Raw genomic sequence first — 19,446 nt, forward strand, 5'->3', positions numbered from 1 at the left:
ATCTCGGAAATGAGGACCAGAGAGAGACTTCCTGCAAGCATTTCAACACGAGTGCCTTGTTTTCCAGCTTCTGCACTTGGCCCCTCAAGACAACTAAAATGCAATAGTAAAACAACTTAACAAAAAGAAAATCAGCCAGGCATGGTGGCTCATGCCTGTAATCCCAGCACTTTGGGAGGCCAAGGCGGGCAGATCACCTGAAATCAGGAGTTCGAGACCAGCCTGGCCAACATGGTGAAACCCCATCTCTACTAAAAATACAAAAATTAGCCAGGTGTGGTGGTGGATGCCTGTAATCCCAGCTACTCAGGAGGCTGAGAAAGGAGAATCGCTTGAACAAGGGAGGAGGAGGCTGCAGTGAGCCGAGATTGCACCACTGCACTCCAGCCTGGGCAACAGAGGGAGACTCCATCTCTGGAAAAAAAAAAAAAAAAAAAAAGAGAGAGAGAAAAGAAAAGAAAAAGAAAATAAATCCTTTGAATTATCTAAGAATCTTCTAAGAATAGATTCTTGTAAATGCTTTTGGGGAAAAATTGGTTTCCTCTTCACGATTAACTTTCTAGTAATAAGTGTATCCATCAACACCTATCAGTGGTGTTTAATTATCCAGAGTCTGTGCGTCCTCTTGCCCAGTACTGAATTGGGAGCTGACGGTAATCGCAAAATATCTAATAAGTCATTTTAATGATGTGTTTTGGAGAATCTTGTAATGACTTTCAGCATTCGTCAAACAAAAGTTCCTTCTTGGGCATAAAAGTTAATTCACAAAGTCCTGTTGATCCTTCTCTTTTCCCCTCATATAAAGTCTTTTCAAGCCATTGAGGTAAAAGAAATTACTTGCATTTGAGGCAGGAGAAAAAAGAAAAGAGAGGAATAAAAGATGGTGCCATCTAATATCTGGCTATAAAAACGATGCCCTGAATTCTGCCCAGAGTGACCACAGAGGGAGACAATAACAACAGAACCACCTGAATTCGTCTAGAAAATGAGTCATGCAGTGAATTTGCTATGGTCCCTGAATTATGAACCAATCGTGATGCTCCATCTTGTATCTTCCTTCTGATTGGTTCAGACTTCTAATTATCCCTTTGTCGGGACTTCTCTGCACAGCTCCCATTGTATCAACAAGCCTGAATAAAGATTATATTAAAAAGAGAAGGTCAATTGCATTCTCCCTTATTTTAGGCATCCCTGCATTTACCGAGAAGTGGAATGAGATATGGCGAAGCTATGGGAAGCATTTCTAAGCCAAACTATCTTTCACTATTTTTAAGAAGTTTTCCGGTTAATCCAAATAAAAATAAATTCTACAAAAGGTCAGCTCCATCTGAATTTATGGAGAAGCTATAGTTTGAATAAGACAAGGAAACACATGACCCATTTTTAAAACCATTATTAAATATTGGAGGTAAAAGAAGATAATCTAGAATATTGTCTGGGTATTAGAGATAGACCATGGATAATTTTCAAAGTTGAGAACTGACAACACAACACTTAAAAGATAATTTTGCTTTAAAAAAAAAAAGTCATACCAATCAGCTTGATATTATTGTCTTCATCTAGTAGCAAATTCTCTATCTTCAAGTCTCTGAAATAAACAAAACCACACAACATTTCAGATAAGCATTCGAAATAATGGAATTACATTTTGCTTCTGAAAGGAAATGAACTGTTTTTAGAGCCACTTCTAACCAACCCATAAAGCTTTCTGCCAAAACTCAATCAACAAGTAAATATTTAAAAGACATGATATATTAATAATTAATTGCTGTAGACTATAAAAGCTGAAGAATTTCAGAGACAACAGACAGCAAACAGGACAGAAGGGATCATAAAAAGTTTCTGGAAAAAGCAAGACCTAAACTGGAACCTGGAAGTTAAGCAGAACCAGGGTGTGGGGAGAGAGGAACACATCACTCAAGATGGCACAGCTGGAGCGGCCAGGCAAATAGTTCATACGAATGTGGCCCTGGGTTGGTGACACTATGAGCAACATCAGATTTGGGGAAGCAATTAAAAAAAAAAACAAAACACACATTAGGCCGGGCGCGGTGGCTCACGCCTATAATCCCAGCACTTTGGGAGGCCAAGGTGGACAGATCACCTGAGGTCGTGAGTTCCAGACCAGCCTAACATGGAGAAACCCCATGTCTACTAAAAATACAAAATTAGCTGGGCATGGCGGCGCATGCCTGTAATTCCAGCAACTCAGGAGGCTGAGGCAGGAGAATCGCTTGTACCCGGGAGGCAGAGTTTGCGGTGAGCCGAGATGGCACCATTGCACTCCAGCCTGAGCAATAAGAACAAAACTGCATCTCAAAAAAAGAAAAAAAAAAAAACCACACACGTGAAAGCCAACTTAAATGATGAGTCCAGTGACCTCCATGTTTGGAGCCCAAGGGTCATAACAAACTGGCAGGTGATGATAAGTTAATCTATCTAGCAGGCAGATATTATAATGGGCAAAATAATGGACTCCAAAGATGTTGGTGTCCTAATTCCTGGTGTCACGCCCGAGAATATGTTAACTTTACAGAGCTAAAGGGAATTAAGTTCCAGATGGAATGAAGATTGATAATCAGATAATGGGTGATGCCATGCATTGACACTGAGGTGATGGGAGGAGGTGGAAGGGAGAAATGAACCCAGGGTCATGTTGAGTGTGAGGTGTCTCTGGTGTCTGTGCCTGCAACTGTAAGCTCCTAGAAGGCAGGAAACATGTCTGCCCTGCTTCCCATTGCACCCCAGTACCTTTGCACATTCCAGGTACTCAGTAAATACCAATGAATCCAGATTACCAATGAGATCATTTGAGATTTCAGAAGCAGAAGTATTTATGTGGGCAAAAGGATGTACTTGGACATCAAAACCATCTAGGTCAATTATTATCAGCTCTAGCATCTTAAATTGTAGCCTGCCAATGCAGGCATACCTTGAATGTTAACTACGTAAAAACACTCTTACACACATACACACAGACACACACAAACACACACACACACACGTTCTCTTCCACTGTTTTTAAACATACCATTCTTGGTCCAGCTTTTATTTTCTCACTTTTGAATAGAGAGATAGGCAAGAGAAATGTTTCTTTTTCCTCTTATCACTGTCATAGGGAATTGAATGGTGTAATCATGCTAAAACAAAAACGGCAACTGATACACTATGTCAATGTCTGAAACAAAAAGGAGCGGTAGCTAGGACTGGCTGTGGCAAACAGGACAGCAGTGCCCCACTTAACGGGGACAGCTGCTCACAGCTCAGTCCCAGCACTGCCAGCTCACCTCATTCTACAGAAGAAGCCAAAGGTCTGGATTTGATCTCAATTTTTAAATGTTGGCAACAAACTCATATTTAAAACAACCATAACCCCAACCTTGCAGGCTACCAGTTTTCAACCTCAATATAGGCAGACGCTGAAGCCTTGAAAGGACATGAGATTGTGAAGGTGAGGGCAGAGAACTGGTGCGGGGGAAAGACCAACAGGCTGGTGGGGAACACTGGCATTCACAGCAAACTGGGAAAGAACAGTTGCCGGGGTGGGCAGGGGTTATGTCGGCCAGGCTGTTGTCACAGGAAGGGCAGGACTACAAGATGGTAAGAATTAAGGAGTCAAATGCAGAAAAAAAGGTGAACTCTAAAAAGTGTCCAACAGATTCAAAGTTGCCAATAGCTTTAAGGCTGAGTGCTGGCTGAGAAGGAAGATCTATGTTCAAACTGGGGATATAAACAGACATTCCCCAATCCAATGCGCCTACCAATGGGGAGGAAAAATTACATACTTTTCCTTCACTCCAAATGAAACAATACACAGAATACTTCAAAACTGTGTCTGCCTTTTAAAGATATCACATGTGTCCAAATAAACGGTGACTCCAAATATACGGTGACATCCTTGCTTTTCCAACAGGAAGACTTTGTCCCTCAGTAAAAGGTTTTTGGAACAAACAAATGTATAATTTTTAGGAATGCAATAGAATTATTAAGTGACTGTTGATACTACTTATCTTTGAAGCTGCATCCTCCTATTTAAGACCATACATTAAAAGGTTAACATAGTTAATTTAAGAAATACTGTTTCCACACTGTCATATTTCATGAAACAATTTTATTCAAACTAGTCACAGGCAGAACCAGGATGACTTTCTGAGTCATTCTGCAGTGGTTCAATGTAACATGATCTTTCAAGTGACTGGATATTTGAGATAAAGTATTTTTTAAATTTGCATATGATGCACTTGCTGGAAATCTTATCCCAAATCATACGCACCCATTTAAAATCTCCATAAATTAACCACTCAGTGAACTGTTTTGAGACTGGTCTCTCAAACTCTCACAATCAAGAGGCCATATCTCTAGAAGTTATTATTAAAGCCACATAAATGCTTTTACCTTCCTTCCTACTGGGTTCCTCGAGTGATTTCTAGAGCACCCAAAGTCATCAGTGAGCCAAATAAAGGTTTATGTGTCTTCTCTAACTAGTACTTTGTTATTGAAAATAAAATACTATGATTGAAATTGTGTCTTTATCATACGAGAGATTTGCAAGGACTCTGTAAGGCACTTCCTCTTTTCTGAAGATACTGAAGATGTAATATCAGCCTGACTTCTATTCAAGCATATATGGTAATTCCGAAACACACACATGCATACACAAAATAGTATGCCAACAATATCCCACACTGTGATTCCCTGAACCATGATTATAAACAGCAGCACTCTCTAAATCTAAAGGAAGGCCACGGTTTGTTTCAAACGAAATTAAGCCTCTTTGCCTGGGAAGAATGGAAGCCACGCTAAGGCATTAAAGGAGAAATTTGGTTCAGAAGAAATACTGTGGGGAAAAACAACCTAAAGAGGCGAGGTAAAAGATAGCAACTGCCAAGAACAATAAAACTAAGTTGGGTAATTCTGGGGCCACAAAAGCCTAGAGAACAACCACAATGATTAGAAGAATGATATAAACGAAAGACCAAAAATAAGAGAAAATGCAAAAGAAAAAAAAAATACCCGCTTTTAAAATCTAGGAAATGTCCTAAAACTAGGGCAGGATGTATTAAAAATAATTATTAGGCAAACTGAGAAAAAAATAAAATCAGTTCAAAGTCACTATCTTCCCACCCATAGCATCCCATTATAACCAACTCCCATCCCCTAAGAAAAATGCACAGAATAAACCTGGTTAACCTGGGTTATTTGTCCAGATTTCTAAAAGGGTTCAGTGACAACCAATCCAACTGCTTAAAGGTTCCATGGCTAGTTAATGGGAGGGTGAGCTACTTCTGTCTCTGTCCAAAAGATCAGCGTACTTACCCATGCAAAAGAAAAGAACACTGAATAGCCTTTGGCTTTATTTACTTCCACTTCCTGCTCTGTCCTTTGTAACTTATCCAATAGGAAGAGGAAGAACACTTTCCTCCAGACTTTAGGACAAAAGGCATTAAAATCTCATTTTTTAAAATAGCTTTTACCTAGGTATTTACCCAAATGAGTGGATAACTTATGGACATAAATGTTTATAGCAGTTTCCATCATTCTTTCCCCAAACTGGAAGCACCCAAGATGTCCTTCAGTAGCAGAATGGATAAAAAACTTTGGCATATCCAAGCAATGGCATATTCAGTGATAAAAAGAAATAAGGTCGGGCGCGGTGGCTCACACCCGTAATCCCAGCACTTTGGGAAGCTGAGGCAGGTTGATCACCTGAAGTCAGTTCAAGACCAGCCGGGCCAAAATGGTGAAACCCCGTCTCTACTAAAAATACAAAAATCAGCCAGGCGTGGTGGCACACACCTGTAATCCCAGCTACTCGCTTGAACTCGGGAGGCGGAGGTTGCAGTGAGCCAAGATTGCGCCACTGCACTCCAGCCTAGGGCAACAGAGTGAGACTCCGTCTCAAAAAATAAAAAAGAAAAAGAAAAAAAATAAGATATTACAGAATATCTTTTTATCTTCAGTGATAAAAACAAATAGGATATTGAGCCAAAAATGGTGTGATTCACTCGAAGACATGGAGGAACGTCAAATGCATGCTTTTAATTGAAAGAAGCTAGTCAGAAATGGCTACATACTGTTTGACTCCAACGGTATGACATTCTGGGAATCTATGGTGATGGTAAAAAGAGCAGTGGCTGCCAGGGGTTGGGGTGTGGGAGGGAAGAAAGGAGAGATTAATAGGTGGAGTATAGAGGGGTTTTAGGGTGTTAAAATTATTCTTTATGATAGTGTAGTGGTGTTACATGATACTGTGCATTTATCAAAATCCATAGAACTGGACATCACAGAGTGAACCCTAAGGTAAACTCAGACCTTAGTTAATAAGACTGTGTCCATACTGGTTCATCCATTGTAACAAATGTGCCAGGGGAACACAAGATATTGGTAACAGGGAAAATGTGAGTGGGGGGAAGGTATGCGGGAACTCTCTCGTAGTTTCTCTGCAAGTCTTCTGTAAATCTATAACTGCTCTAAAAAACATTGTCTATAAATTTTTGTAAAAGCAGCTTTTGGATACATTTCCCTTCCCGAGGCAATCCATACTAAGAATGGTACGACTACAACCAAGTGCCTCACTCAGGCAGTTCACTGTGGGACATCCTTAGCCCCCTGAAGTTATGTCCCTGAGTCCATTCAGAACAGTGGGCAACCCAGACCCTCTGCTCAGCTACTCAACAGTGATCAAAGAGGACACAAATGATCCAAAGAGGCAGAAAAATTGAGAGACACCTGGAATAAAAAAGGAAGGGTGAAAATAAATCATTCTACCCAAAAGACACAACAGTGCTATTCACAACAGCAAAGACACGGAATCAACCTAGCTGCCTATCGAAGGTGGACTGGGTAAAGAAAACGGGGTACATATGTACCATGGAATACTATGCAGCCATAAAAAAGAATGAAATCATGCCCTCTGCAGCCACATGGATGCTGCTGAAAGTCATTATCCTGAGCAAATTAACATAGAAACAAAAAATCAAATACTGCATGTTCTTCCTTATAAGTGGGAGCTGAACATTGGGTACATACGGACACGAAGACAGGAACAGATACTGAGGACTACCAGAGGAGGGTGGGAAAGAGGAGGACGAGGGTTGAAAAACTACCTATTGGGTACTATGCACAGTACCTGGGTGATGGAATCTATACCCCAAACCTCAGCATCACGCAATATACCCATGTAACAAACCTGCACAGGTACACCCTGAAGCTAAAATAAAAGTTGAAAGTTTTAAAAAGGGTGAATTTCTTCATAAGGTTTCAGTGTTCATGTATTATAATGGACCTTTAAAAAAAAATACGAGGAAGCCTCTATTATCCAGAATACTGGCTCTATCAGAAAAACTCCTTGTGGCCCATGTGAAAAGCCTGATGTTTACTCTAGCTCCATCCCAAGAGCAAAACGTTTGGCTCTGCTAAGTGTGAGACATGCTTTATGGGAAGGAAGGTGAAGGGCAGGCTGGTCGGCACATGACAATGGGGTGAGGGAAGTAGAATGCCCACTTCATGTGAATGGTCCTTGATCTGATTAACTTCTTTCAGTGAGGGGAGAGGGAAGCGGGAGGATGTTCCTTCAGTCCTGCCATCTGAAGAGTTCCCCCTGTGGCATATAAACTGGAAATTCAGTGTTAACTTTTTTTTTTTTTTTTTTTTGAGAAGGAGTCTTGCTCTGTTCCCCAGGCTGGAGTGCAGTGGCACAATCTCAGCTCACTGCAGCCTCTGCCTCCTGGGTTCAAGCGATTCTCTTGCCTCAGCCTCCCGAGTAGCTGGGAGTACAAGTGCGCACCACCATGCCCAGCTAATTTTTTGTATTTTTAGTAGAGACGGGGTTTCACCATATTGGCCAGGATGGTCTCAATCTCTTGACCTCGTGATTCGCCCGCCTCAGCCTCCCAAAGTGCTGGGATTACAGGCGCGAGCCACTGCACCTGGCCCAGTGTTAACTTTTAACTGAGAACAAATGTGAAGGAGAAGAGAATGGCCCTGGGATAGATGGGAAGTTGCTTTTTCTTGGCCAATGGGCCTTCAAAGAGGAGCTAGGAGAAGCAACAAAGGGGTGTGGCTCAAGGTACAGAAGGTAGTGCAGGGCCAGGCATGGTGGCCCACACCTGTAATCTCACCTCTTTGGGAAGCTGAGGCAGGTGGATCACCTGAGGTCAGGAGTTCAAGGCCAGCCTGGTCAACATGGTGAAACCCCGTCTCTACTAAAAATACAAAAATTAGCCGGGTGTGGTGATGGGCGCCTGTAGTCTCAGCTACAGGCTGGAGAGGCTGAGGCATGAGCATCGCTTGAACCTGGCAGGTGGAGGTTGCAGAGAGCCGAGATTGCACCACTGCACTCCAGCCTGGGGGATAGAGCGAGACTCTGTATCAAAAAAAAAAAAAGAAGAAGAAGAAGGCAGCGCAGGAGGATGGGTTGGTGAGGACAGTGCTAGGGGTAAGGATGCAGGGGTGCAGGGGATGTCTTGGGAACAACAGACAGCACCGATACACCAACCAGAAGCCACGGTGAAGCAGGAGCAGGGAGCTCAGCAGAGAAGAGGCCACTAGAGAGACAGTGGTGTGGGTTCAGAAGGCTTCAGGACCCTTCTCTGCTCATTAGGCAGTTCCAGGGAGAAATGCTCAAAGGGGACCCGTCACAGCAGACAGACCAGATGTTGAGATAAGTGCAGGGTGTTTTTACAGAGATCTGGAAAGGACCTAAGGGGAGAAGACTCCTCCACACCCTCTAGGTATCACCTAATCACAGCCCTTTGTTTGAAGTTCTTTCAAAAGCACAAGCAGGCAAACAGGCCCCCACAGCCTACCAAGCAACCCCTTCCCCTCCCCTCCAGCCACCCATCCAGACTCTCCTTGCATCACTTTCAAGACAGTCAGTTGGAAGGTTCTGAGACTGGCCGCCATAAACTGAGTCACTGCCCTCCAGGACAGAGGGTGCGAGGGAGGAGAGTCAGGGAGGGTCCTGTTGCCATGACAAACATACAGGTGCTCCCCCACCCCTGGGGGCAGAAAGGCAGCTGCTCCAACCCTGTGGAGCAAAGAGGCAGACAGGAGCAGTGCTGGGGAAGTGGAAATCAGGAGTGCGTGTGTGTGTTTATGCCTGAGTGTGTAAGTACACGAGTTTGTGTGGGCACACTGCAAGTGTGAGCACATGTTCATGTGACTATGTGCATGTATGTGCATGCACGTGGGGGAGAGCATGAGTGTACGTGTGTTGCATACACACATGTGTGTGAGCTCTCATGTGTCAGCGTGCACCCTGTGTATATGGCTGTGGGCGTGTGTGTGTGTGTGTGCGTGCACATGCATCCAGGGTCGTGGGATGGAAGAAGACAGATGGGAAAAGGCAGTCTCTCCCCTGGGCCTCCACAGGCCATGCCCAGCCCAGGAGGTCTAGGCTGAGGGGCAGGAACTCAGGAAACAGCCTGGGGGAGCCGCTCAGGGTTGAGTCCAAAGAACTGAATGGTGTAGCACTGAGGCATCAGGAGAGGAGGGAAGGGGAGGAGAGCGTGAGACGTGGCAGAACCAGTGAACGCCCTGAGTGGGGAGGCTGAGCAAAGACAGGGAGCCAAGCAAGGGGGCCTGGGGAAGGGAGTAAGGACAGGTACTGGGGTCTGGCTCTCTCTAATGGACCCGCCAACCAGGCCCGGGCAAGTCATTTAAACTCCCGGATCTTCTGATTCTCCCCGGGAACCCGGCCATCATGAGAAGGGTTACCCAGCAGGGCCACTGGCAGAGGGAAATGCCACAATGGATTCCTGAGGACTTTGCAGGCCACTCCATTTATGAGGTGAGAGGCTGGAGGTGAGGACAATAAAGTGAAAGATTCTAAGACAAGGTGAAGAGGAAAGACTCCAGAAAATACTTAAAAGAGGCGATTAATTTGGCCATAAGCAAACAGTATTGGGGGACGTGCCCCCCAGCTCAATGAAAGGTAAGAGAGAAGGGGTCCAGGGAAGGATAGACCCAACTCAGACAGGATTAAGTTGGATGGAAAAAGTTTTGCCTACAGGGATGGTCACAAGATGGATTTTAATAATAAACTAAGAATAAAGCATCCCAAACTCCCCAAGCACATAACTCTCCAAGGTAACAGGCATTTTGCAGGGAACATGATTTTTTTTTTTTAATTAGGTCTTATCTTCAAAAGCACTGTATTAAAAGCAAATGATGTGCAAATTCTTGATTTATTTACAATATGGGTATTTTGGTAAAATACAAAAATAATGTGTTATCCATGAACCTGATTTATTTATTCAAAAGGAAACCTTTATTGAGTTCCCGTAATGTTCCAGAAACAAATTCTGTTTATAAAACTGAAAGACCCATTCACTAGAAAGATGCCACTCTACAAATTGTGACCTAAAAAATAAACACATTGACACTAAGTCAATGAAGAAACTCCTTTGACATTCCAGGGAGAATATGGACTATTCCAGAACATAGGACTGGCTACCAGAAAGCTTCCATCCCAGTGCAAACTCTGACACTAGCTGTATTCATTCAATTTTCCTTCCTTCATTCAACAAAGTCTTACTGTGTGCCCACTGGGCTGAGCACTGGGCTAAGCTATGGCCTGTGCAGAAGGCAGACAGAGAAAAGTAACCACGGGATACACGCCCAGAAAGAAAAGTAGAGGGTGCTGAGAGTCTATGGTCAGGGAACCAAGCCTGGAGGGCTTCCCAGAGAAGGTGAGCCTGGAGCTGGGACCTGAAGGATGAGTAGAATTCAGCCAAAGCCAACAAGGGCAGTGCAAGCAGAGAACAGCTGTGGGACCCTGAGCACGGAGAACTGTGGGTCTCAGCTTCCCGTGGATAAAATGAATGGGCTGGATTGAGTAGTAATTACAGAGAACATGGATTCAGTCCTTACACAGTGTCTCGGTTTTTAGTACTTTATGCAGATTGACTTATTTAATCCTCACAACAGCCATGTGAAGTGGATAATCCATTTTCCCTGTTGTGTAGCTGTGGAAAGAGAGCCACAAAAGCCTGAGTGATTTGCCCAGCACCACTTTCGAGTGGTCAAACCAACATGTGGACAAGGGGGTCAGGCTTTCGCATCAGAGCTGCAGACCACTGTACATCCCAATCTATGAAGCTGTTGGGCTGGAGCTCTGCAAGAGCTCACATTTCCAATGCTATTTTTTTAAACCCAATTAAACACAAAACTTTTGCTGTAACTGGTGCCTCCAGATATGTGCTCGCTCTCAGCAGAAGGCCCTGGGATTCCACCCAGCTTCTAGATGTGAGCAGAAATCGTTCCTTCTCATCTGCTGTCCCCTCCCTCTCCTCTCCAAGAAAACCTGAAAGTTAACAGAACTTCTTAACCCCCCAACAAGCACAGGTTGTGCCTGCTTCTTGTCAGGCCCAAAAGAACAAAGAAGGGCCTCCTCTCTTCCACCGCCTTCCTCTGAAGCGCAGAGAGCCCTTTTCTCCACATTGATGAATGGATAAGGTCGTGGCCCTGGGAGCCACGGTGTTGACACACATTCGAGCTCAGGCTCGGACTCCCTTTGATCATGTGTCTCTTTCTCCTGGTCCTGCAGCCCTGTGGCTTTTCTCTTCCTGCTTAGGGATGGTGGTATTGTATTACCCAGTTGTGTTTTATCTGTATAGTTTGATTGGACTTTGTTATTTTGAATGAACACACGAATCTCAGATTAGCCTCTCAGCAGAATCGGCATTCTTGGTGATTCACGTTAAGAGTTGATGCTCTATATACAATAGGCAAATCATCAGATTTTGGCATCCTGCTGGGTGAGCACGTTTAGGGGAAGGAAAAACAACTCGTTATATTTTAGACAAGCTTAGACAATTCTAAAATAGAATAGTAAAGAAGTTAGAACACAGTCTACCTTTGTAAAAACGAACAACAGCCCTAGACACAGAGACTGTGGAAAGTCCAATCTAATAGGAAGCTCTCTGCCAGCAAAGTGAATCTGCTTTATACATGCTTAGTTTCCTTTGTTAAAAAAAAAAAAAAAATCTACTTGTCATATTTATTGTTTCTTTTAAATGATGTTTAAACAGTTCTGGAAAGATAAATAAATATTTCGATTTAATGCCACAGGAAATGAGGGCTCTGCTAGCATTAAGTTGATTATGACATAACAACATAATATCAGCCTAATCAGGAACTGCATTTTTAAAGCGTCCCCCAACACACACACACACACACACACACACACACACACCCAAAAGCCCCTTAAATCACTGCACACATATAGCCACAAAAAAATCATCCTGAATCCTTTTGCGTCATCCAATGTATTTACTCAGAAATCTTCCCACCAGGGACTCCAGGGCCTCTCTGAAATGCAATACTCTCTTATTCATTTGAAAAATCTAACCTCAAAATAATTTATGAAATTCATTCCACCTTTGCAGCATAAAGGAGAAAATTCTTTATGAGAAAGGGCTCCAGTGAAGAACATACCAGTGGTCAGCTGAAATACGAACACCCAAAATTAGTGGTATAGAGTCTTTGAAAGTCAAGACATTCCATTAAAGCCACTATGAATATATTCTAAACAAGCATTTTAATGTGAGGTCTCAACCACCTAATCACCTACGTCCGTGTGCGGTGACACACATTAACATGATTTTTAGAGGGAAAAGTGAAAAAAATCTTCCTAAATCGTCCCTGTATTTCCAATCTCCTCTAACTTTAAAAGATCTGAGCCCTTGCCATTATTGGATTATAAATATATTCCTGAGGAGAGAGAGGCAAAAGTAGAAAAAGCTGGAGATCAGAGAAAGAAAAAGTATACCATCTTTGCTATCAAAACATTATTAAATTCATTGCTTTGACATTCTGACAGTAATTGCGCTGAGAGGGATTGGATTTTGTTAAAATTACTTTAAAAGGGCTGTTGAGAATTGCCTGCAGGAGAGGCCAGTGTACAAGGCGCAGCTTCCACTTGGTTTTCTTTGTTGTTCTCGCAATCCTGAGAAGCTCGGTGCTCATCTTCTTTTTGACAGCACAAAACCCTGGAAAAAACATCCCGAGAACCACAAAAAGCTCTGCCGCTCGCAGTCCCTGGTTCTATTTTCCACTGTGACCTGCGGAGTCGGTAATCCAAGCTGATTCACTTGTGAGGTTTCTGCCTTTGTCATCTTAATAAACAAAGACAGAGCCAGGCACACTTACGACTATCATTTTCCTAATAACGGCAGCACTATGACACCTCAGGCTACCCAAGGGTATTGTTGAGAAGAGCCAAAAATAGCATGATTCACTTACCATTTCTGAACATTCTCTTCGTTGCTAATCTAAGCCCAAAGAGTTCTAATGAAGGGTGATCTCATGACGACATGCATGACTAAGAATACGTATGTGAAGAGGTGCTCTCACCTCAGTGAGGCGGAAATGATTGGCCTGAATGGTGCCTACCCAAGGCTGGCTCTAGAAAAGGCCTGGACAATGGTCCTCCCCTGGGTTTAGACATGAGAGGGCAGAGCATCCCACGGCACCAATCCCATTAGTAAGGAGACAGCTCTCTCCACCTTGGAAGTCTAAGTTCTATTACGCAAAGGCTGGAGCTGCTTTCATCACTGATCAGAAAATAAATGGCTTTCATGGCTGGACACGGTGGCTCACACCTGTAATCCCAGGACTGGGGGTGTGGCCGAGGAGGGTGGATCATTTGAGATCAGGAGTTTGAGACCAGCCTGAGTAACAACATGGCGAAACCCCATCTCTACTAAAAATACAAAAAATAGATGGGCATGGTGGCATGTGCCTATAAGCCCAGCTACTCGGGAGGCTGAGGCAGGAGAATCTCTTGAACCCGGGAGGCGGAAACTGCAGTGAGCCGAGATTGCGCCACTGCACTCCAGCCTGGGCAACAGAGCGAGACTCCATCGAAAGAAAGAAAAGAAAGAAAAGAAAGAAAAGAAAGAAAGAAAGAAAGAAAGAAAGAAAGAAAGAAAGAAAGAGAAAGAAAGGCTTTCAAACAGATAGAGCTAGATTATCATTATTAAAATTAAAATTAGATTTATCATTAAATGTCGAATTTTTTTTAAATACGTGTTTCCTCAAAAGGATAAAGAAAGCTGACATATGACCCAGCAATTCCACTCCTAAGAGTGGAGTTTTCTGAGAAAACTGTGCTCATACCAGTATTACCAGCCAAAGTGTGAGAACAACTCAAATGGATCAGCCAACTGTGGCATATGCATACATGGGGTATTATGCAGTCATAAAAAGGAAGGAGACACTGACACATGCTATAACTTAGACAGACCTAAAAAACATAATGTTACATAAAGAAATCAATCACAAAGACCGTGTATTATATAATTCCATTTATATGAAATGTCCAGAATAGGCAAATCCATAGACACAGAAAGTAAATTAGTAGTTGCCAGGGCTGAGGGAAGAAGGAAATGGGGAGTGACTGCTAATGGGTAAAGGGTTTCTTTTGGGGGAGTAATAAAAATATTCTAAAATTAGAAGGTAGTGATGGTTGCACAACTCTGTGAATACACTAAAAAACACTAGATTATACACTTTTAAATGGTGACTTTTATAGTGCATAAATTTATTGATTTAAAAATATTTTAACATACATGTGCACACGTGTGTGCATGTTTATATATATACACACACATAAATATATCATGCCTCAATCTTGCTTTTTAAAATAAGCAGCAATTAAAAATGATTTCTAGGCCTGGCGCGGTGGCTCATGCGTGTAATCCAAACACTTCGGGAGGCCGAGGAGGGCGGATCACCTGAGGTCAGGAGTTCGAGACCAGCCTGACCAACATGGAGAAACCCCGTCTCTACTAAAAATACAAAATTAGCCGGGCATGGTGGCACACGCCTGTAATCCCAGCTACTAGGAAGGGTGACGCAGGAGAATCACTTGAACTTGGGAAGTGGAGGTTGCAGTGAGCCAAGATTGCACCACTGCACTCCAGCCTGGGTGACAAAGCAAGACTCAGTCTCAAAAAAAAAAAAAAAAAAAAAAAGATTTCTTGTTGTTCTCAATAACGCAGAGTAATTATTGATCATAATTCCACAAAGGAAGAACCATGCATTTATTGATGAAGCCAACACTCCCTTGGAGGAAAAGAGGGAGCTTTTATTTCTTTAAATTCATTGGATTTTATTTTCACACAGTACTAAAAGCAGGCACCCACCACCAACGGCAACATTGCTAAGAACGCTGTTTCCATTCACTTTCTTTGTAGAGCCCCCACCTAGGAAACAACAAGCTATTAAAAACAAGCTTGATTTTCCTAACTATTTGCAAGACTGGTTTGGTTTGTGGAAAACACTCCTTGATTTCAAGGGCAAGTTCAAAATTCGAATGGTGATTCAATTTCATTGAATAAAACAGCTATTGAGTGGCTACGATATGTAAAGCAAAGACAATGAAAGCACCATCATCCCTAGCACTAATCTCATGCCATTTTAACACTGGCTCTTTCAGGCACCTAAACAACTGGTCTCATGACTATGCAAACAAGAAGAAAAGCAGCTAACACTTACCTGATGCCTACTAGGTACCAAACACTGTCCCAAGCTCTTCCCATATATTAACTCATTGACCCTTACTCCAACTGAGAGAGAAGTGTTATTATTATTCCCATTTTACAGATTAAGAGACCAAGGCTCAGAGAGGTTAAGTAACTTGCCCAGGGTCACAGAACTGTTACAGGGCAGAGCCAGGTTGCAAGCCCAGTCACTCTGGCTTCAGATTCTACTCTTCTAACCCTCACACTGGCATTAACCCAATTCAAAAAACAATTCCATGGAACAAAAATACACAAAAATTCCCAGCCTGGCCAACATGGTAGAAACCCCGTCTCTATTAAAAATACAAAAAAATTAGCTGGGCGTGGTGGCAGGTGCCTGTAATCCCAGCTACTTGGGAGGCTGAGGCAGGAGAATTGCTTGAACCCACGAGGCGGAGGTTGCAGTGAGCCATGACTGTGTCATTGCACTCCGGCCTGGGCAACAAGAACAAAACTCCGTCTCAAAAAAATGAACAAATAAATAAAATAAAATAAAAATATAGAAAAATCGTAAAACAGGCTGCAATTGCTCAGCCTTTCTCAGAGGCTTAGAGGGTACTATAGCCCGGTGCCACCCACGGAGCACACAGTCAGCGATCACCAGCGTGGCCTGGCCCTTACCTGTGGACCACTCCAGCCCGGTGCAGGTGCTCTACGGCGGAGATGAGCTGCCGGATGTATCTGCGGGCTTCAGACTCCTCCAGCCGCTTCTTCTCATAGATCTTGTGCATCAGGTTGCCCCCAGGGCACAGCTCCATGACCAGGTAGTAGCTGTTTTCCGTCTCTAAAATATCAAGGAGCTGAGTGATATTGGGGTGGCGGATCATCTGCTGGATCTGACCCTCTCGCCGCAGGTTTTTGGTGACATAGGTGTCCTTTTTGGCTCTCTTCTTATCGATGACTTTTATGGCCACCTAAGGAGAAAACAAGAACATGCCTGTTATCAGACATTACAGACAATAGCGATGCCTTGGCTACTCACAGGAACCCAAGAAAAATGCTAGCTATGTCTCTGCAGAGGAGAAACACCTTATCTAAAACAGCATCAACAGAAAATGTATATATACACATTTATATTTATGCATATACCATATATACACACACACAGACACATATAGGTATAACATTAGGAAAAATCAAAAGGTCCAATTATTAAGGAAGACAATGGAATTTACCTAAGAAAACCTGAATGGTTGTCTGGAAGGCGCAGTGCAGGATTAATGTCAAATTTATTTTTCTACAGGATGGGAAGATGAAATAACAATTTCTCTTCCAGCAAAGGGCTTGTCCCAGTCCCGCTCAGGACTCACCATCATCTCCCTCCAGGTCTGAGGACCCCCAGCCACTTCAGAAACAGCTAAATCTTCCCCCAATCTTAGTTCCAAGGCATGGTTGGGGGATACTGCCCAAAGATGCAGCACCCCTAGCCTTGCCCCCTCCTCTCTCTGCCCTGCACAGGCCCTCAAGCCTCAGGGTCCACCTCCTTCCCTTGATGAATTGCCTCCTAGGGAAACTTGGCCCCCATTGTCAGGCCCCAACCTTTGTTGTTACACAGGATCACATTTCTACTACCCCCAGGAAGCTCCTTCTGGGCCAATCCCCCTATAATCAACTTGTCATAAGACGTAGGGTGGGAGGGAGGGAAGAACAGAAGGAAGGATGGAGGAACAGAGGGAAGGGAAGATTGTCTATTCTACCCAAATCCACATCTGTCCCCAGTCCTCTTTCCTTTAGGGGAAGTCGCCTCTCCATTGTATTCACCCTTTTCCTTCCCTTCCCTTCCCTCCCTCCCTTCCTTCCTTCTTTCCTTCCTTCCTCCCTCCCTTCCCTCCCTCCTTCCCTCTCTCCCTCCCCTTCCTCTTCCCTTCCTTCTTCTCTCTCTCTTTTTCTCTTTCTTTCTTTCTTGACAGAGTCTCTCTGTTGCCCAGGCTGGAGTACATGGTGCAGTCATGGCTCACTGAAGCCTCAAACTCCTGGGCTTAAGTGATCCTCCCACCTCAGCCTCCCAGGAGCTGGGACTATAAGCACACGCCACTACGACTGGCTAATCTTTTTCTTTTTGTAGAGACGGATCTCCCCATGTGGCCCAGGCTGGTCTTGAACTCCTGGCCTCCAGTGATTCTCCCCCTCAGCCTCCCAAAGCGCTGGTGTCAAAGGCGTGAGTCACCATGCCTGGCTGCCCTGTTCCTTCTTTTGTCTTCACTCCCCTGTCTAATGTGATCAGCCACTGACGTCAACACATGATGTCAATGTCTTCTTCTAGCTGCCTCGCCACCTGTCCTTCCTCTCCGTTCCCCTACACCACCCGTCTGGTTCATTCCAACCACTGCCCCAGTGCCCAGACACCCTGTCATGAACTGAGACGTGAGCACCCCAGGAACAGCTTCATACACAGCTATGGAGCCTCCGGGTGCAGGATGAAGTCAGTGGACCTTCCATTTCTTGTTATTTCTCTTTTTTGTAATTACATTTTGTACCTGTTTCACAATGCACTCAATATGCATTATATGCAATATGCCATACACAGAGGTACAAGTACAGAAATAAATAATAAGTAAAAAAATACAGATGAATACATGTTTTCAGTGAGGGGCTCAAATATTATTTTGTGGACATAGTTCATAATAAAGAAAAAAACAGAAGTCTGAGATCTAATGTAGAGTGTGGTGACCAGGGTTAACAATAACGTATTGCACACTTGAAAACTGCTAAGAGGCCGGGCGTAGTGGCTCATGCCTGTAATCCCAACACTTTGGGAGGCCGAGGCGGGTGAATTACTTGAGGTCAGGAGTTCAAGACCAGCCCGGCCAACACGGTGAAACCCTGTCTCTACTAAAAATACAAAAATTAGATCGGCGTGGTGGTGGACGCCTGGAATCCCAGCTACTTGGGAGGCTTAGGGAGGAGAATCACTTGAACCCAGGAGGTAGAGGTTGCAGTGAGCCAAGATTGTGCCATTGCACTCCAGACTGGGCAACCAAAAACAAAACTCCATCTCAAAAAAAAAGAAAGAAAACTGCTAAGAGGCCGGGCACAGTGGCTCGTGCCTGTAATCTCAGCACTTTGGGAGGCCAAGGCGGGTGGATCACTTGAGGTCAGGAGTTCGAGACCAGTCTGGCCAACATGGTGAAACCCTGTCTCTACGAAAAATACAAAAATTAGCTGGGCGTGGTGGTGGACACCTGGAATCCCAGCTACTCAGGAGGCTGAGGCAGGAGGCAGGAGAATCGCTTGAACCCGGGAGGTAGAGGTTGCAGTGAGCAGAGATTGTGCCATTGCATTCCAGCCTGGGCGACAAGAACAAAACTCCATCTCAAAAAAAAGAAGAAAGAAAACTGCTAAGAGAGATATTTTTAATGTTCTCAACACACACACAAAAATGATAACCCCGTCAGGTGATGGACATGTCCATGAGCTTGACCGTGGTAACCATTTCACAACGCGCTCAGTCATCGAAGCCCCACCCTGTATACTGTAAGCACACGCAGTCATCTGTCAGTTAAACCTCAATAAAGCTGAAGAAAACCTTCAAAAACAAAAAGAAAACAAAAAAGGGAAAAAGTCCAAACTAAAGGCAAACTTTAAATTAAACAAAATAGTGAATGAATCAATAAAAGTCTGGCCACCCCCAGCGTGGACTAAGGCATGGATGTCACCTCTTCCTGAGGCTCCTCCTGGCCTCTTGAATTCATTCTACACTCTGCCTCCAAATCAGAGGGTCTGGAACTCTGATTTCTTGCAGAAGCTCTTGAGGTCTCACTGCTGCCTATGGGAGCACCCAAGCATCTTCTCCATCAGCCCCACCACCACCCGGCCCCAACTCCTCCCAGCTTTCCCTCCGGCATGTCTCGTCACTCTCTGGGACATGCATTCTATCACTCTCCAGGTACTCCAGCCACCCCCTTCCCCCACTCAAGCC

The 19,446-nt window shown here is 44.0% G+C and overlaps 1 protein-coding gene across 2 annotated transcripts in view; it reads right to left on the reverse strand.

Annotated features, from left to right (window-relative positions):
* The window catches only part of HUNK (hormonally up-regulated Neu-associated kinase), a 137,128-nt gene that overhangs the window by 60,191 nt on the left and 57,491 nt on the right, over window positions 1–19,446 (reverse strand). For both annotated transcript variants that reach the window (XM_055279480.2, XM_055279479.2), the window contains 2 exons: window positions 16,149–16,441; window positions 1,533–1,588 (listed from right to left, as the gene is read on the reverse strand). In XM_055279480.2, the coding sequence (XP_055135455.1) occupies window positions 1,533–1,588; window positions 16,149–16,354 (262 nt within the window). In that variant the 5' untranslated portion in view covers window positions 16,355–16,441. The remainder of the gene's footprint in view (window positions 1–1,532; window positions 1,589–16,148; window positions 16,442–19,446) is intronic.

The sequence above is a fragment of the Symphalangus syndactylus genome, chromosome 5 (assembly GCF_028878055.3).
Source record: "Symphalangus syndactylus isolate Jambi chromosome 5, NHGRI_mSymSyn1-v2.1_pri, whole genome shotgun sequence".
Taxonomy (NCBI): Eukaryota; Metazoa; Chordata; class Mammalia; order Primates; family Hylobatidae; genus Symphalangus; species Symphalangus syndactylus.